The sequence below is a fragment of the Callorhinus ursinus genome, unplaced genomic scaffold (genome assembly GCF_003265705.2).
Source record: "Callorhinus ursinus isolate GAN/ISIS: 27379988/994484 unplaced genomic scaffold, GSC_fseal_2.0 scaffold126, whole genome shotgun sequence".
In the NCBI taxonomy this organism is placed as follows: domain Eukaryota; kingdom Metazoa; phylum Chordata; class Mammalia; order Carnivora; family Otariidae; genus Callorhinus; species Callorhinus ursinus.
This window is the reverse complement of record NW_027397188.1, coordinates 372,088-386,105: the sequence shown is the minus strand read 5'-3', so window position 1 is coordinate 386,105 and position 14,018 is coordinate 372,088. Positions and strand designations below refer to the sequence as shown.

Genomic DNA, 14,018 nt, shown 5'->3' with positions numbered 1-14,018 from the left:
CAGCGGTCGCCGGCCCCCACCTCCCCGGCGCTCCACCCGCTCGGCCCCCACAGGCGGCGGCGGCGGCCCCGCGGCTCGCGGACACGGGAGGGCGCCGCGGCGCGTGCGCGGAGGGGCTGCCCGGGGTCCGCACGCGCAGGGCCACAACGTGCGCCTGCGCAAGGCGGCCTGAGCGGCCGGCGGCGTACGCGGGACGAGGCGACGGGCGGCGGCGTTAAGGCCCGCGCGCGCACGCAGGCACGTAAGCACGCACGCCCTGGGGAAGTGTCGAGTTCCGGCCGCTCAGAGTCGGCTCCGAGCCGGGGGGGAAGGGAGGTGCTTTCCGTGTCGGCGCGGGCGGAGGGGCGGGCGGGAAGTCCTACGGTGGCCGCAGAGGGACGGCGCTACGGCTCCCACGCTGGGCCAAACGCTGCCGGCTGCCGGGCGCACGAACCCCGGGCCCTTAGGGGCGGCCTCGGGCGGGGACGCGTGAGCGGCCGGGCCTCGCAGCCGCCGCGCCGTGGGCACCATGCGGCCGCCCTGCTCCTGGAGCCCCGTGTGCCGGGGGGGCCCGCAGGCCCGGCCGCCCGCACCGCCGGCCTCCCCGGGCGCCGGCGCGGAGAGGGCACCTGGTGAGCGGCGGGCGGGCCTGCCCCGGGGTGGCGGGCGGCCACCGTGTGCCCGGGCTCGCGGGCCCTTGCCGGTGCTCGCCTCCTGCCCGCTCCGGGGAGCCCGCGGCGCGGACGCTGGGGGGCCGTGCGCGGCGGCGGCGGCGGCGGGCGCGGGGTGGGCGGGACGCGACGGCAGGGAGCCATGCGGGGTCCTGCAGACCTGGCCCGGAGGTGCGGGCCGGACCGAGGCAAGCGCGCGGAGCCGCTCGGAGCTGTCAGACCAGGTTCTGCCCGAGCCTGCCGGGAGGGCTGGACACGCCCGGCCTCCGCCCCCGCGACCCCCGGAGTCCCCCGTGGCGCGCCCCTGGCCGAGGCCCGTGTGATGTGTCCCCAGAGCCCGTAATCCACTCGACTGCCCTGCTTTTACGCATCCTGTACCTGCAGGGTTTCCCACCCACGAGTTACTTCTCTCACCAGAGAGCCACTGGGTGTTTCTCCTTTCCTGGCACCCAGTCTGCAGGCCTGTGATGTGGCATCTGCCTGCCAGGCGTGGTCACCAGCTTCCCCCAGCACCCGCGGGAGCCCAGCGCTGCGGGCGGCCCTGTCCGGCAGGGCGGGGATGGGAGGGTGAGCCAAGCTGCGGCAGGTTACTCCTAGGGAGCCACAGCGCCAGGGCTCAGGCTCAGCAGGTGGCGCGGGACCCCGCTGTCTGGTCTGCAGCACTTGGCTCTTGAGGATGCTGAAGGGAACTCCTCCGTCTGTGTCCTGCGCCTTTGAAGTGTCCTCAGTCGTGCTTGTGGCAGGAGCAGCCCTGGGGCACGTGAAGAGTGGGATTGGTTTCAGTGTGGCCCGGGGCTGGCTGATGTCCCAGAACGGGGGCACCTGCCACAGCTCCTCTCTCTCACTTTCCTGCAGGCCGCCGCATCCCCCAGGGCTCAGCTGCTGGCTTCCAGGCCTAGGTGCCCATGACGCCTATGCTGACCACTGCCTGGACACCACTGCTGCCCCAAGCTAGCACCACTGCCCGGGCCCCAATGCCGGTCATGCCCATCCCGCGGCGGGTGCGCTCCTTCCACGGCCCGCACACCACCTGCCTGCACGCAGCCTGCGGGCCGGCGCGCACCTCCCGCCTGGCGCGCACGAAGTACAACAACTTCGACGTGTACATCCGGGCGCGCTGGCTGTATGGCTTCATCCGCTTCCTGCTCTACTTCAGCTGCAGCCTCTTCACGGCCACGCTGTGGGGCGCGCTGGCCACGCTCTTCTGCCTGCAGTACCTGGGCGTGCGCGTCCTGCTGCGCTTCCAGCTGAAGCTGTCGGTGCTGCTGCTGCTGCTGGGTCGCCGGCGCGTGGATTTCCGCCTCCTCAACGAGTTGCTCATCTACGGCATCCGAGTGACTGTGCTGCTCGTGGGGGGCCTGGGCTGGTGCTTCATGGTCTTCGTGGACATGTGAGGGCCACCCGTGGGCCCGGGCTCTGGGGTTTGTTTATTGCGGCCCTGTTCTGTTCTTGAGGGAGTAGGTCAGGATTCTGCTCTTTCCAGCCCGTCTTGCGGACGGGTCTGCCGACCGTCCGCCTCCGGCCGTGGGTCTGGGCGCGGGTGCCGAGACTGTTCTGCGAAGGGGACGCTGGCGCCCCCTCTGCTGCTAGTTTTCTGCTCCGACACTCCCTGTGTTCATGTAGGTACAGCGCCTCACTGGCCACCGGCCCTCACTTTTCCAGGCTGGCCAGGGTGAGGCCCCGTTGGCCCTGTCTGCTCTTGGAGAGCCTCTGTGTCCCTCCTCCTGGCCAGCCACACGGCCTCTGCCCCAGCCTTAGGGAAGTGTCAGGCTCACCTGGCTGATGGACCCCACCACGATGAAGCTGATCACTGCCCTGGGCCACCCAAGTCCTGGCACAGCTCACGGGCCCTCCATCTGCCCCCCTGAGTCCCAGGCCAGGCTTCAGGGCCATGTTGGTTTGCTTAGATGCAGTCCAGTGGGAGTCAGGGGCAGCCTTGGCAGGTTCCCAGGTCAGGGGCTAGCCTGGAGTGCAAGGCAGATCTGTCTTTCTCTGGGGCAGGTTTGTTGAAAACGTCAAGCTGGATGCCATAGTCCCTTCAAGCGTGGATTTGTGAGGAGGCACCTTAACTCCTTTCTGGCTGGTGGGGGGGAGTGGAGCTTTGGCCTCTCTTCCTTTGAGGGATGGCTAGAATTGAAACGTGCGTATTGGGAGCTGACGTCAGAGGTCTTGAGGAGAAGCGCCACAGCCTCTGCGTGTGCGCCACGGAAACGTAAGCCACGCTTCTGTTGAGGGAGCACCTCGGAGGGGTGTGCGTGTACACCGGGGCGGGCTGCCCGTGTTCCTGCCCTGGGGCTCTTGGAGCAGCTGCGGAGCGACAGGCAGAACTGAATGTGGGGCCGGAAAGAGCAAAGGGCCTGTTGGTCCAGCCGGGGGCCAGTGTCTTGCGCAGACCCTTTGCTTCTTTGTCAGAGGAGGAGAGGGTGGCCCGGTGGCTCAGTAGTCACCGTGGGTCTCCTCGGCAGGTGTGAAGCTGCTTTGAATAATTGTGCTGGGACAACAGGCATAGACCGGGGACAGGACACAGCCCCATCCTGGGGGTGACAGACCCCCACTTCATCCCGAGTTGTCCCCACCCCACCCCCGGGCATGGGTAGTGGCCCGTATGATCCCGCATGGCCAGGCAGCCCAGTGGCCAGGGGAGCTTTCAGAAGTTGGTGCCATGAGAAGAAAAACCCAAATCAGGTAGAGAAAGCAAAAAAAGCTTGGCTGTAAACCATGGTTTTTGATTTGTAGCCAGCTTCTATCCAGTGATTGTCGACTTGGGGACAGTGGGAAGGCTCCTTGGGTGAAGTTCTTTCTCGTGCTGAGTCTGTCCCCGGACGGCAGGTGGGGAGTCGACCTGCGTGGATCCCCCTCCTCAGCGCCCCAGAGAATCTTTTGCACTAAATCATGCTGTTTCCTAAAAGTTTTGTTTTGTGTTAACTCAGATTCCCCTAAAGCTCCCGTCACTGAGGTGGACACCTGTCCACGCCGTCAGGATGGCAGGAGGGGTCTGGCCGTGCCACCTTGAATGTCGTTGCGGCCGCGTGAGGAACTGGCACGTTGAACACAAAAGATGATCGGTGTCTCGAGTGCCTGTTATATTCTTTATGAAATGAGCCACCTGCATTAAACTTATTTTTTTAACACGTTGATGAAGTGATTGCTTAAAGCTCAAAAACTTTATTCTTTCTCTAAGGGTCTAACCAACCAAAAATGCCATAGAAGGCGTCTGTCCCAGGTAAAATTGGGAAGGAACGCTTTATTTATTTATTTATTTATTAAGATTTTATTTATTTTGAGAGAGAGTGAGTGAGAGAGAGAGCACAAGCAGGGGGAGAGGCAGGCAGAGGAAAAAGCAGACTCCCCGCGGAGCAGGGAGCCCGATGTGGGGCTCGATCCCAGGACCCCGGGATCATGACCTGAGCGAAGGCAGATGCTTAACCAACTGAGCCACCCAGGGGCCCCCAAATCGGGGACGCTTTAAAGCAGGCACCCGTGACACCAGGGAAGGAGTGGACATGCTGGGCTTCAGGGGGCCCACCTTGACCTCGCGGCCGGGGGCTCAGTCAGGACGGCAGGGAGAGCATGGCCGTGCCGGCAGTGGGTCCTGGCGAAGTCCCCGGGGCCAGGAACTAGGTCACAGAACCAAGCGTACAGCCTGAGCTCCGTTTCAGGGGAAGATACGCGTGTGCGGAGAAGACAGTGGCTGAAAACCAAAGTTGTGGTTCCTGTTGAACCGAACACACTTGGAAAAACGAGAGACACGTTATTACTTAGTATCTTTATTTTGTAAAGGTCTCCGAGCTCCCGTGCAGGGACACTCCTGGTCCTCGCTGCTGACGGCAATGCCCCTGCATGCTGCCACGCTGGCCAGAAAGTGCCACGGAAAGGCAGCTGGTCTGCCATTTCTCAGACTTTGTGGAACTGGGTGTTTTCTCAGAAGAAAACAGTCCAAGTCGTTTTGGGGTTTAGCTTTTGGTGGCAGAGTTGGTAAAGTCCCCAAAAGCGGCAGAGGCAGCTCAGGAGGTGCAGTTCGTGCCGCCAGGGGGGCACTGCCCGTTCTTGGGGCCGGGGTGAGCTCAGCGCACGTGCCTCTAGGCGTGGGTGGCAGTGGCCCAGCCGGCTGTCCCGGGTGGTCCTCACCACGCCAGAGCCTTGAGTTCGCCCGCCTCCCCGGCTGTTTCTTGTTTGAGGTGAGCACGAGCCCTCCTCCAGTGGGTGGGCCTCCTGCCAGCTCCCACCTCCGGGGCTGAAGTAACCTCGCGCCCCCCCCCCCCCCCCCCGTCTGCTGGTCCCCATCTTCAAAGACAACGTGCTGTGGGCCAAGCAGTGGGAGAGCATGGGGGGATCTGAGGTTGCCGTCAGGACGCTGCCACCCAGAGAGGGGTCTTGGCCTCAGGGCATCACAAGGGGGCATTTCGGGCATTCTGCTGAAATGTCTTATTTAGAGCAGAGTATTTGCTCATTATGGGCTCACGTCGTCAGGAAAATGGAATGACCTACAGGCCTGGAGGCTTCCGTGTGCTGTGAGGAGGCAGGGGCTGGGGGTCTGGACAGGACAAAACCCGGCCTGAGCGCAGGTCCCAGGGCCGTGCTGGCAAATGCCAGGAGCTGGAGCTGGTTTAGGAAGCAGGATTCATCCTTACAAAGCCACCAGGCCCAAGTGGTTCCTGCTGCCTCCCTCCCCGCAAACGGCCCAGGCAGCCTTCAAGGCAGGGTCCGGGCAGGAGGTGACCTGGGACAGCCGGTGTGTCAGACTGAGGGAGCTGGGAGGGCAAGGAGGGCCCCTGCTGCTCGCGCAGGACCCCAGGTGGGTGAGGATGGGCCCAAGAGGGGAGGAGAGTGCCTGGAAGGTTCTGCAGGTGGTGGCAAGTGGGTCCTCGATTTGGGAGGTGGGGGTGGGGAGCTGCGGGGGCGCCGGGAGGTCTCCTGGCCTGTCAGGAGGATGGTCCTGTCAGGGTTAGGCTGGGTCAGAGGTCAGGGTCAAGACAGAAGGGGGCAGAGAGGGAGGGAGCGGGGGAGGAGGAAGGGGAGAAGCACTTCCCTTGAGCAAAGAGGGGAGGCGCTGTGTCCCTGCAGGCAGGGCCAGGTGCTGGGGAGGCAGGAGGAAAAGCCTCAGTGGCCACAGCTATGCACTCTGAGGGCCTCCCACAGCCTGACCCCTCCGTGGCCAGCATGGAGGGTGTGAGGAGCTGTCCGTGGGGAGGGAAATCAGCCAGCAGGGGGGCGATGGCGAGGAGGGGTGGTGCTTTGGGAACTTCCAGAAACTAGAGCTTTATTTGAGAAAGTCTGGCCGTGCAGGCCCCGGGCGGGGTGGATGCGGCATCTCAGGAAGATGCCCTCTCTGGTCCTACGGGCACTTCTGGCCGCCCCTGAGGAGGCCGCACCCCGACGGGCGGTCGGACCTCTGTGTCTTTCCCGGTCCCCTGTCCCCTCCCCCCCCCGTGGGGGGGGCCAGCCAAGGGGGCGTGGGGGGGGGGGGCCCCCCCCCCCCCCCCCGACGATGGCTGGGCAGGTGCACCCCAGCTCTGACCAGAGGGTGACCCCCAGTGCTACTGCGGAGGACAGGGCGGTCTGCTGGGGCCGGCTGCTCAGATACTGATGGTCCCTGACCTTGAGAGGTCCCTGTGGCTTCCAGCGTGTGATTGGAGGAGGAAGCCGGCCGACGGCAGGCGCTCGGTGCTGATTCAGCCCTTTCTGGGCCTGAGCGAGCTTCCTTCCCTCTGCAGGGGCCAGTGCTTCTCCTTTCTCCCTCGCAGCTGCTGCTGGGAAAGGGCCTCTCTGGCCCCTCTAGACGGCCAGTGCCCCCGTCCCCTCGAGGCTGGCCTGCCGCTCTGCACCAGGTTGCACCCAGGAGCCACCTTCCAGAAGCCCCAGCAGTCTGGCCGCCTCCCTAACAGCTCCCAGAAGAGGGAGCGCCCCGCCTCACCAGCATCCTTGCCCAGAGAGGGCACAGGCAGGACAGGAGAGCGCTGATTCAGCGGCTCGCGGGCTGCGCCCCTCCCCCCGCCCCAGCGGGCACCGTGCCCAGGCTTGCTGGCAGCTGTGTCACCCGGGGCCTCTCGCAGAGTGGCTGTGGCGCTCTCTGTGTGGCCGCCCCTGCACTGGTGCCGGGGGGAGGGCCTGCGGGAGGGTGCGTGGTGTGCCCTATCCAAGAGAGGCCAGCACACCACTCCGGGCCACCAGCACGGGAGCCCAGGTCGGGCAGACCTCCTCCGCCTTTGGCTAGTTCAGCCATGTCACCTGCCTCTCTGACCTGGGACTGGACGCTGACCCTGAGCCCTGGGCTGGGGACGGGCTGCACTGGTGGCAGCAGCCTGGGCCAGAGCCGGGCGGGGCATGAGCCGGAACCTCCTAGGGCCCAGCGTGGGTTGGGTTGGCCTCTTAACTGGTGGGAAAAGCCCAGAGTGACAGGTGGCTGGGGTAGGCGCTGAGGGTAGACCCGGGCCCAGGAAGGTGCTGCCCTTGTGAAGTGGGCCCTTCCTCAGGGTGCCCGTCGGCATGAGGCAAGCACCTGGGGAAGGGTGGGGAGCGCCGCGGGCCTGGAGCCGAGGCGGCGAGTCTGGCAGGGCAGGAGAGAGGCCACCAGAAGGCGGCGGGGAGGGAGACTAGGCTATAGGTTGCTGGGTGGGGAGGTCCCTGTGGTTGAGCAGGGCAGGGCCTGGGGCACCCCACCCGAAAGTGGGCATCCCTCTAGAGGGGGCAGTCCCGCCCCAGCCTCCCCAGTCAGTCAGTGGGAGAGTGTCTTCAGACAAGAACCCCGAAGGCCCATGTGCATGCCTGAAAAGTGCACAGCCACCTCCCATCTGCTGCGCGTTGACCGCCATTCATTCCGCAAGGAGGAGACCGGTGCTCCATTCTGCTTCCGGAGAATATTAATGGCTCATCCTGGCTGCAATGCCGCATGAATATTCATGCGGAAATCAATCAGTCCGGGCTGACCGTGATGTCATGGGAGAGGAGCAGTGAGGTGGCCTCCTAGGAGGTGTGTCCCTGCCACGGGGGTCACTCCAGGTCACCTGGAGCCCAGGGGGGCCCTTTCCTTCCAGGTGCACCCCGCAGACGTTGTGGCGCTTTTGCCGTGGATGCCGCTTTCTCGGATGGGCGGGGAGTGGTGCCCTTCCTGCCCTGACTGGGGTCAGTAGACAGGGAGACACAGTCCGGGGTCCTCCCAGGGAGCCCCCCACGTGCAACCCGGGCCCCACCCTGACCCCCGTGCCCCACTGGTGGGGATGTTTCTGCCCACGTGCCGACTCAGGTGAGCAGAGACAGTGGGTTTCCTGATCTTTGCAGTGGCCCAGCCGCACCCCTGCTCTATTGTCCCCCGGCCCCCAGGCTCTCCTCCTCCAGGACTGGAATGCTGCCCAGCCCCCGACCTGCCCTTCACGTTTCAGAGCCAACGGGGCCTCCATGCCCTGCCTGCCCACACAGGGCAGGGGCAGCCCTCAGATGATATAAATCTGAGTTTTAAATGTGAATTCGTTATTTACAACAACATCCTGACTTAATGGTCACAGGAATTATTTGTATGTTTTTCAGATTGTGCTTCGATCACCCCGTCTCTGTGTTCCCGGCTCCCTGGGTGCGGCACGAGGATCCTCCTGGTGCCTCAGCCTGGAGCTGGTTCGGCCTCTGCTCTCGGCACCACCTGTGTGGCGCCCCTCGGGGCAGCTGCAGCCCCCTTGGACCTGCCACCCCTCCTCCCGCCAAGCCGCTGGGGTGCGCGTGTGCGGGCCTGCGTGTGCGCTCACATGTGTGCATGATGCATGCGTGTTTTCCACCACCCGAAGTTTTGAGTCCCGCCCCTGTTCACCCCGAGAGCGGGCAGGGCAGGGCGGACTGGTGCTGCTCCCTCTAGGCGCTCTCAGACGGAAGGGAGGGAAGCCCCCAGTGCCATTATCCCCGTGTTCCCGCCTCGGAAACACCCCGCTGGAGAGAGCCGAAGGGCATGCTTGCTCCGATCACCTTCCCCGCGTTTGGGTCAGGTGATCACGGAGCTGATCGCATGAAGGGACTTGTTTCTTAGATGCTGCGCTGTGCGGGTGTTTGCTCCTCTCCAGGACCAGCTTTTCCTGTGAGACACGGGAGAGGAAGGCGAGAGCGGCCAGACTCACAGTCTGGAATGGACAGAGCTGCTGGACACAGCTCTTCCCAGAAGGGGAAGGTAGCCCAGGGCTGGCGTTTCCTCCCGGTGAGAACTGCGGGGGGCAGGGATGGCTCCAGACGTGCCCAGACTACCTCAGTGGGCCAGAGCTCCAGGTGGCCCTCTCCAGGCGAAGGTGCTGGAAGCCAGGGGCCGAGGCTGCAGCCCTGCCTGGGGGAGGGGACATGCCTTCTGCCCTTTGTGCCCAGACCCATTCCTGGTCTTGACCTCAGGGGCAGGTTAGCAGACCTTCTCTGGGGCGCGGCTCGCTCACATAGTTGTGGGGTGGGGGGGTGGAGGGGCTGTCCTATCTCAGGCCAACCCAGTGGCTCTAACGGAGCACCGCCCACGGGCCCACGACCACAGCTCAGGGGGCTGCTCGCCCAGGATCCCGGCGACCACAGAGTCCGTGTCCGGCGAGGCCGCTCCCTGGTTCACAGACGAGACTTCTCGCTGCATCCTCAGGCGGCGGGAGGGGTGCGGGAGCCCCTGGGGCCCCTCTCCTGCGGCTCGACCCCGCGACCTGCTCCCCTCCCAAGGGCGTCCTAACACCTTCACCTCCGCTGGGGTTAGGTTTCAACACATGACTCTGGGGGGGACACACACATTTTTTTTTTAAGATGTATTCATTATTTGAGAGAGAGAGATCGCGCGCACGTAGGGTGAAGGGGCAGAGGGAGAGGGAGAGGGGGAATCAAGCACACTCGTACTGAGCGTGGAGCCCGACGCGGGGCTCGATCCCATGAGGCTGAGATCACAACCTGAGCCGAAGCTTAGCGGACTGAGCCATCCAGGCCCCTGAGGAAACACATTCCGATGCAGCACGTTGTTCCTTGGGCCCCGAGGGCCTGACGCTCACTTTTTGAAAGACTGTGTCCAGGGCCACTCAGCGCCCCGCAAGCTCAGCCTCATAGGCAGGACGTTTCCCTCCGGCAGTGTCCAGGGGGGTAGGTGCCTGCCCTTTGCTGACTTCTCCTGGGAAGGTAGCATGCCACCCAGGACCTGGCCCTGGAGCGCCTGCCCTTGACTCGGCGGGGGTCCCCAGCCCTCCACCCCAGCCAGTGTGTGCCCAGCTCTCACCTGTAGCTTGTGGGGGGCACAGAATGCCCCCAGCTGCTGTGCCCACCCTGGCATGACTGGCCAGGCTCTGCCATCCCTCCTGGGAGGGGGTGGGTGCCCACCCCTCAGCCTTCTCGGGAGCTTAACAGCTGCACAAAATGTTGGAGAGAAATTTAGGACAAAAGAAGCAGAAGATCGGAGCATCCAATTTAAACTGAGGGGAGGCACACGGAAGCCGATGCGGTGCTGCCCTAATTCACTCGCACAGAGAACCACGGGTTCCGCAGCCGCTGCTGCGAAACCAAAATATTCACCCAGTTTCCTTCTGTGGAAGGGACCCAAGCTGGCCTCCGAGGACTCACAGATGTCCCCGGGCTGCAGGGCACGGCCTCAGATGGCCCCGGGGCACAGCAGACCCCCTGGGGCCGCAGGGTCCCAGGCAGCCCTTGCTCTGGCCGCTGCATCTGCCCACCAGCCCCCGTGGAGGCCCGGCCGGAGCTCACCGCACGGCAGCACGCGGCAGCGGGTGCCCCAGCCCACACACGCTCCTCTGTCCCGCCCTGCCCTGCCCTGCCCTGCCTTGCCCTGCCCGAGAACGGCTGGCCTGTCAGCTCTGAGGCCTTCGGGCTGGTGTTCCCGGCTACAGGAGGTGGTCTGGGGGAAACCGAGGCTGCCCTCAGAGAAGGGCTTTTCAGGAGTCTGGGGGCCAGGTGAGCAAGTCTTCATCTCCAGGGCAGCTCCCGCAGTCTCCCCAGCGGCTAAAGGAGGACCCACCCTCGGTGCAACCGCGGGGCCAAGGGTTGGTCTGCAAGCCAGTAAGTGGGAGGTGGGCGAGCCATGGACCCAGCACTGAGCTCCTGGTGCCCCTTCGAGCCTGGAGTGGGGTCTGTGTGCTGATGCTAACCAGGGAGGCCGCCCCTGCCAGGGTGGGCGTAGCTGTCCAGCGTGGCCACCACCTCTCAGGGAAGTTTAGGAACCTCTGGCCTGGATTGCAGACATGTTCCAGTCACGAGAATTAACACCCTGATGATGAGCGGGCTCTGCCTGGGGTTTTGAAGGAGAGGTGGGTTATACGACAAATAGTATTAAACCCCGAGGTCTGTTCGGCCCTTCAGCAAAATGCTCTGGGCAAATCCCTCCCCTGGGCAGCTTTGTAGGTGGTCAAGGAGAGGTGTCCATACCTGCTCACACACCTACGTGGAGCCAGGTGCGCTCCCGCTCAGGAGAAGCCCTGGCTGGGGTGGGGGGCCAGGGCCCTGCACCCTCACGCACCTTCACTCTTCCTTTGCTCTCGCTGTGAGTCCGGTAGGGGCTCTGCCCCTGGCTCCCCTGGTGTGTCATTCCAAATGCAGGGCGGGCGCGACCTTGTCGGCTGCACTCCCCGAGATGTATTCCTGGGCTCCTGGCAGGTGAGGTCAGGGGTGCGCAGGGGTGCAGTGTTGGGCGGTGCTGGCTTCCTGACCCTGCACTGCGGCCTGCGAAATTGAAGCCAGTGTCCCTGCTGATGCCCCCCGCGTTGCATAGAGGTACCAGCCCCTTCACAAAGTGCTCTGGAATGTTCCGGGACGCATTCCTGGAAGCCTGGCTTCCCAATGGTGTCATAAGCACCTAGTTCCCTGCTTGAAGGTCCTGGGACCCAGCAGACACAGGGCTGTGGGGTGGGAGTTCGCTGGTGGGGCTGGGGCTCCAGCTGCCACGGGGACTTGTCCGTTAGCACAAAGCCTAGGCCTGAGTTAAGGCCACACCTGGTGACCAAAAGGCCCGCTCTGGCCCTTCCCCCAGGCTGACCACCTCATTCGGCTAGCCCAAATTTGAGCCACCAGGTCCTCACCCAGAATTTCCCAGGACAAGGGACAGATGACAAGGATAATGGCCCTGGCCAGCCGGGACTGGGGCTGTGGTCCACCCTGCAGCTCCAAGCACCACCCAGAGCAGACGGTTGGGTCCTCCAGGGGCCAGGGCTGTCCGTCCATCTGTCACTCTTGGCTTCCTTCCCTGGGGGAGCCCAGACTGTGGCCATCTAAGGGGACCCCATGGGCCACATGACCCACCCAGGCAGGGAAGGGGGACAGTGCACAGCCATTTTGACTCTTCCTTGGAGGTGAGGTTATTAGCAGGAGGGCCCTCCCCTGGACGGCCACATGGGGTGACATCAGGAGCTTGATCAGTTGGCCCTCCTACCAGCTCAGGGCCACCCTTCTCGATGACCAGCTGCAGGCCAGGGCTCCCCCTCCTGTCTGCCCGAGCCCTGGAGTCTCATTTGGGCCAGGGTCGGAGAGTAGAGCCCTGGGGCCCTCCTCTGTCCTGCCCCTCTGAGCAAGGCCGTTTGCAGGACTGGGGACACAGGGCAGAGGACTTGGTTCTCCTGGGAGCCAGAATGGCAGTGGGGGCAGGAAGGGGGAGTAGAGTTACACCCGGTCTGTCCCACAGAACCCCCCCAACCACCGCCCTGGCCCCAGGCCCCACGCCATTTCCAGAGGCCCCATCTCAGGGTCAGGCCATGCCTGCCGTGGGCTCAGGAGCAGGGACACGGCTGGTGGGGGCTTGGAAGGGGTACGCCCAGCACCATGTACAGCTCCTCAGAAGGGATGTGCCCATCAAGGGGCACGGCCACTGAGCAATGGCTCCCAGAGCAGTAGGACTGAGCAGGGAGCCCACGGTGCGGGACGGCCCCCAGCCCACGGGGAGGGCACCTTGTACCCCCTCAGGAGGCCCTGATTTATGGGTAGCCTTCAGCCCAAGGGTCCTACCTCTGTGCGGTTCGACCTGTGGGCACCCAGACCTCTAATGCGGTCTAGGGGTGAGTCCAGCCCGTCCCCGAGGGGAGGGTTCTGCTGGTGGACACACCTCGGCTCTCTGTGCAGACCCCACCACCCCCGGCTGTCCCTTGAAAATGAAGGGTTTTTTCTTACCATGCCTCCAGACCACCAAGCTCCTGGTCTTCCTCACAAGACCAGACCCAGATTTGAATCTGTGGGGCCCAGCCGCCCGTAGGCTGCCTGGCAGCAGGAGGAAGCTCCTGGCGAGTGAGCTGTAGCCTGTATGTGTGACCCCAGACCCAGCCTTCCTGCCCGGGGACTGTACTCCATTCGTCACGTGCCCCCATCCAGCCCCGAGTGCTCTGGGTCCACGGCTGGCAGCCAGCCCTGGTCCTACAGTGGCAGTGGGGAAGGCAGGCCAGCTGGGCCCCATGGCGCTCCCCATGGATCCCAGTGAGGACCAGCGCACCTCAGATCCTCACGTGCACCCTGGCCGCCTGGGGGGGGTCCCCTCAGCAGGACAGGGGCCTAGGGCTGCGCAGAGGAGGAGGGGCCACAAGTGGGGGACGACCCAAAATAGCAGAGCGCCTCCAGAAGCCACTAAGTGCTTGGTGGAGGGGGGCAGTTCAACCTTGTGGCCAGATGCTGAGGCGTCAAGGGAAGACCAGGGGCGGACCACTGGATTTGGGGCAGTGATGACCACCAGTGACAGGAGGGCCCTCCGTCCCCATGCACTGACCCCTGGCCGCATCAGGTCTGACGCCTGGGGCCGTGTGACCCAAGTGGGAACTCCCCAGGAGTTCCTGTGGCCCACACAGAAGGCTTGATTCCCCCAAACTGTCCTCCTAGCTTCCCGTCTAAGGGAATGGACATCACTGGTCTCCCACCTCGGTCCTTCTGGCTTCCCTCCTCGGGTCCTCACCCCCTCGGCCCTCCCTGGACTCCCGGGAGGGTCCCCAGCGGGTCTCCTGGAACCCAGCAACCAGGAGACCTCTTACCCTCACGCACAGGGTCAGGAGGCTTGCCCGGTGCAGAACGCGCAGACTCCTGGCCCCGCTGACCAGCCCTGCCAGCGACCCCTTCCCTCCACACCTCCCACCTCCCCCTGCCCCACCGGGAGCCTGTCCCCCTCCATGTCCACTTAGCCTGGAGGGCCGCTTCCTCCACTTGTGTCTACACAGCATTTGGTGTTTTCTTGTGAAAATAGGCATCAGATTTATGTCTTCAGTGCTTTTAAGCGCACAGCTCAGGGGCATCCTGAGCATCCACACTGCTGTGCAGCCGTCCCCAGACCGTGTTCCTCTTCCTGGAGTAAACAGTCCCCACTGAACTGGGACCCCCCTCGCCCCTCCTCCCCACCCCCTGCCCCGTCTCCAGAGGGTGACTCCTTAGCTATTTCAGTAAGTCGGATCTGGACGCTAC

General features: G+C 64.2%; 1 protein-coding gene across 8 annotated transcripts; it reads left to right on the top strand.

Annotated features, from left to right (window-relative positions):
• The first annotated feature begins 226 nt into the window (after nt 1-226).
• On the top strand, nt 227-3,785 carry TMEM250 (transmembrane protein 250). 8 transcript variants are annotated; one of them, XM_073890063.1, is made up of 4 exons: nt 286-611; nt 1,506-2,040; nt 3,387-3,479; nt 3,581-3,785. In XM_073890063.1, the coding sequence occupies exons 2-4, from the start codon at nt 1,556-1,558 to the stop codon at nt 3,588-3,590; spliced, it is 588 nt and encodes a 195-aa protein (XP_073746164.1). In that variant the 5' UTR covers nt 286-611; nt 1,506-1,555; the 3' UTR covers nt 3,591-3,785. The 8 variants fall into 8 exon arrangements, 6 of the variants coding, with proteins under 6 accessions (XP_073746162.1, XP_073746164.1, XP_073746165.1 ...); XR_012377248.1 differs by having other exon boundaries at nt 288-611; nt 1,506-2,862; nt 3,581-3,599; XM_073890061.1 differs by lacking the exon at nt 286-611 and adding an exon at nt 227-241 and having other exon boundaries at nt 3,387-3,785.
• The last annotated feature ends 10,233 nt before the right edge of the window (nt 3,786-14,018 follow it).

Coding starts and splice junctions, on each gene's coding strand:
- TMEM250 (XM_073890061.1), top strand. CDS start 1,556: ATGACGCCTATGCTGACCACTGCCTGGACACCACTGCTGCCCCAAGCT. Junction 2,041..3,386: donor TTCATGGTCTTCGTGGACAT/GTGAGGGCCACC, acceptor TTTGATTTGTAG/CCAGCTTCTATCCAGTGATT.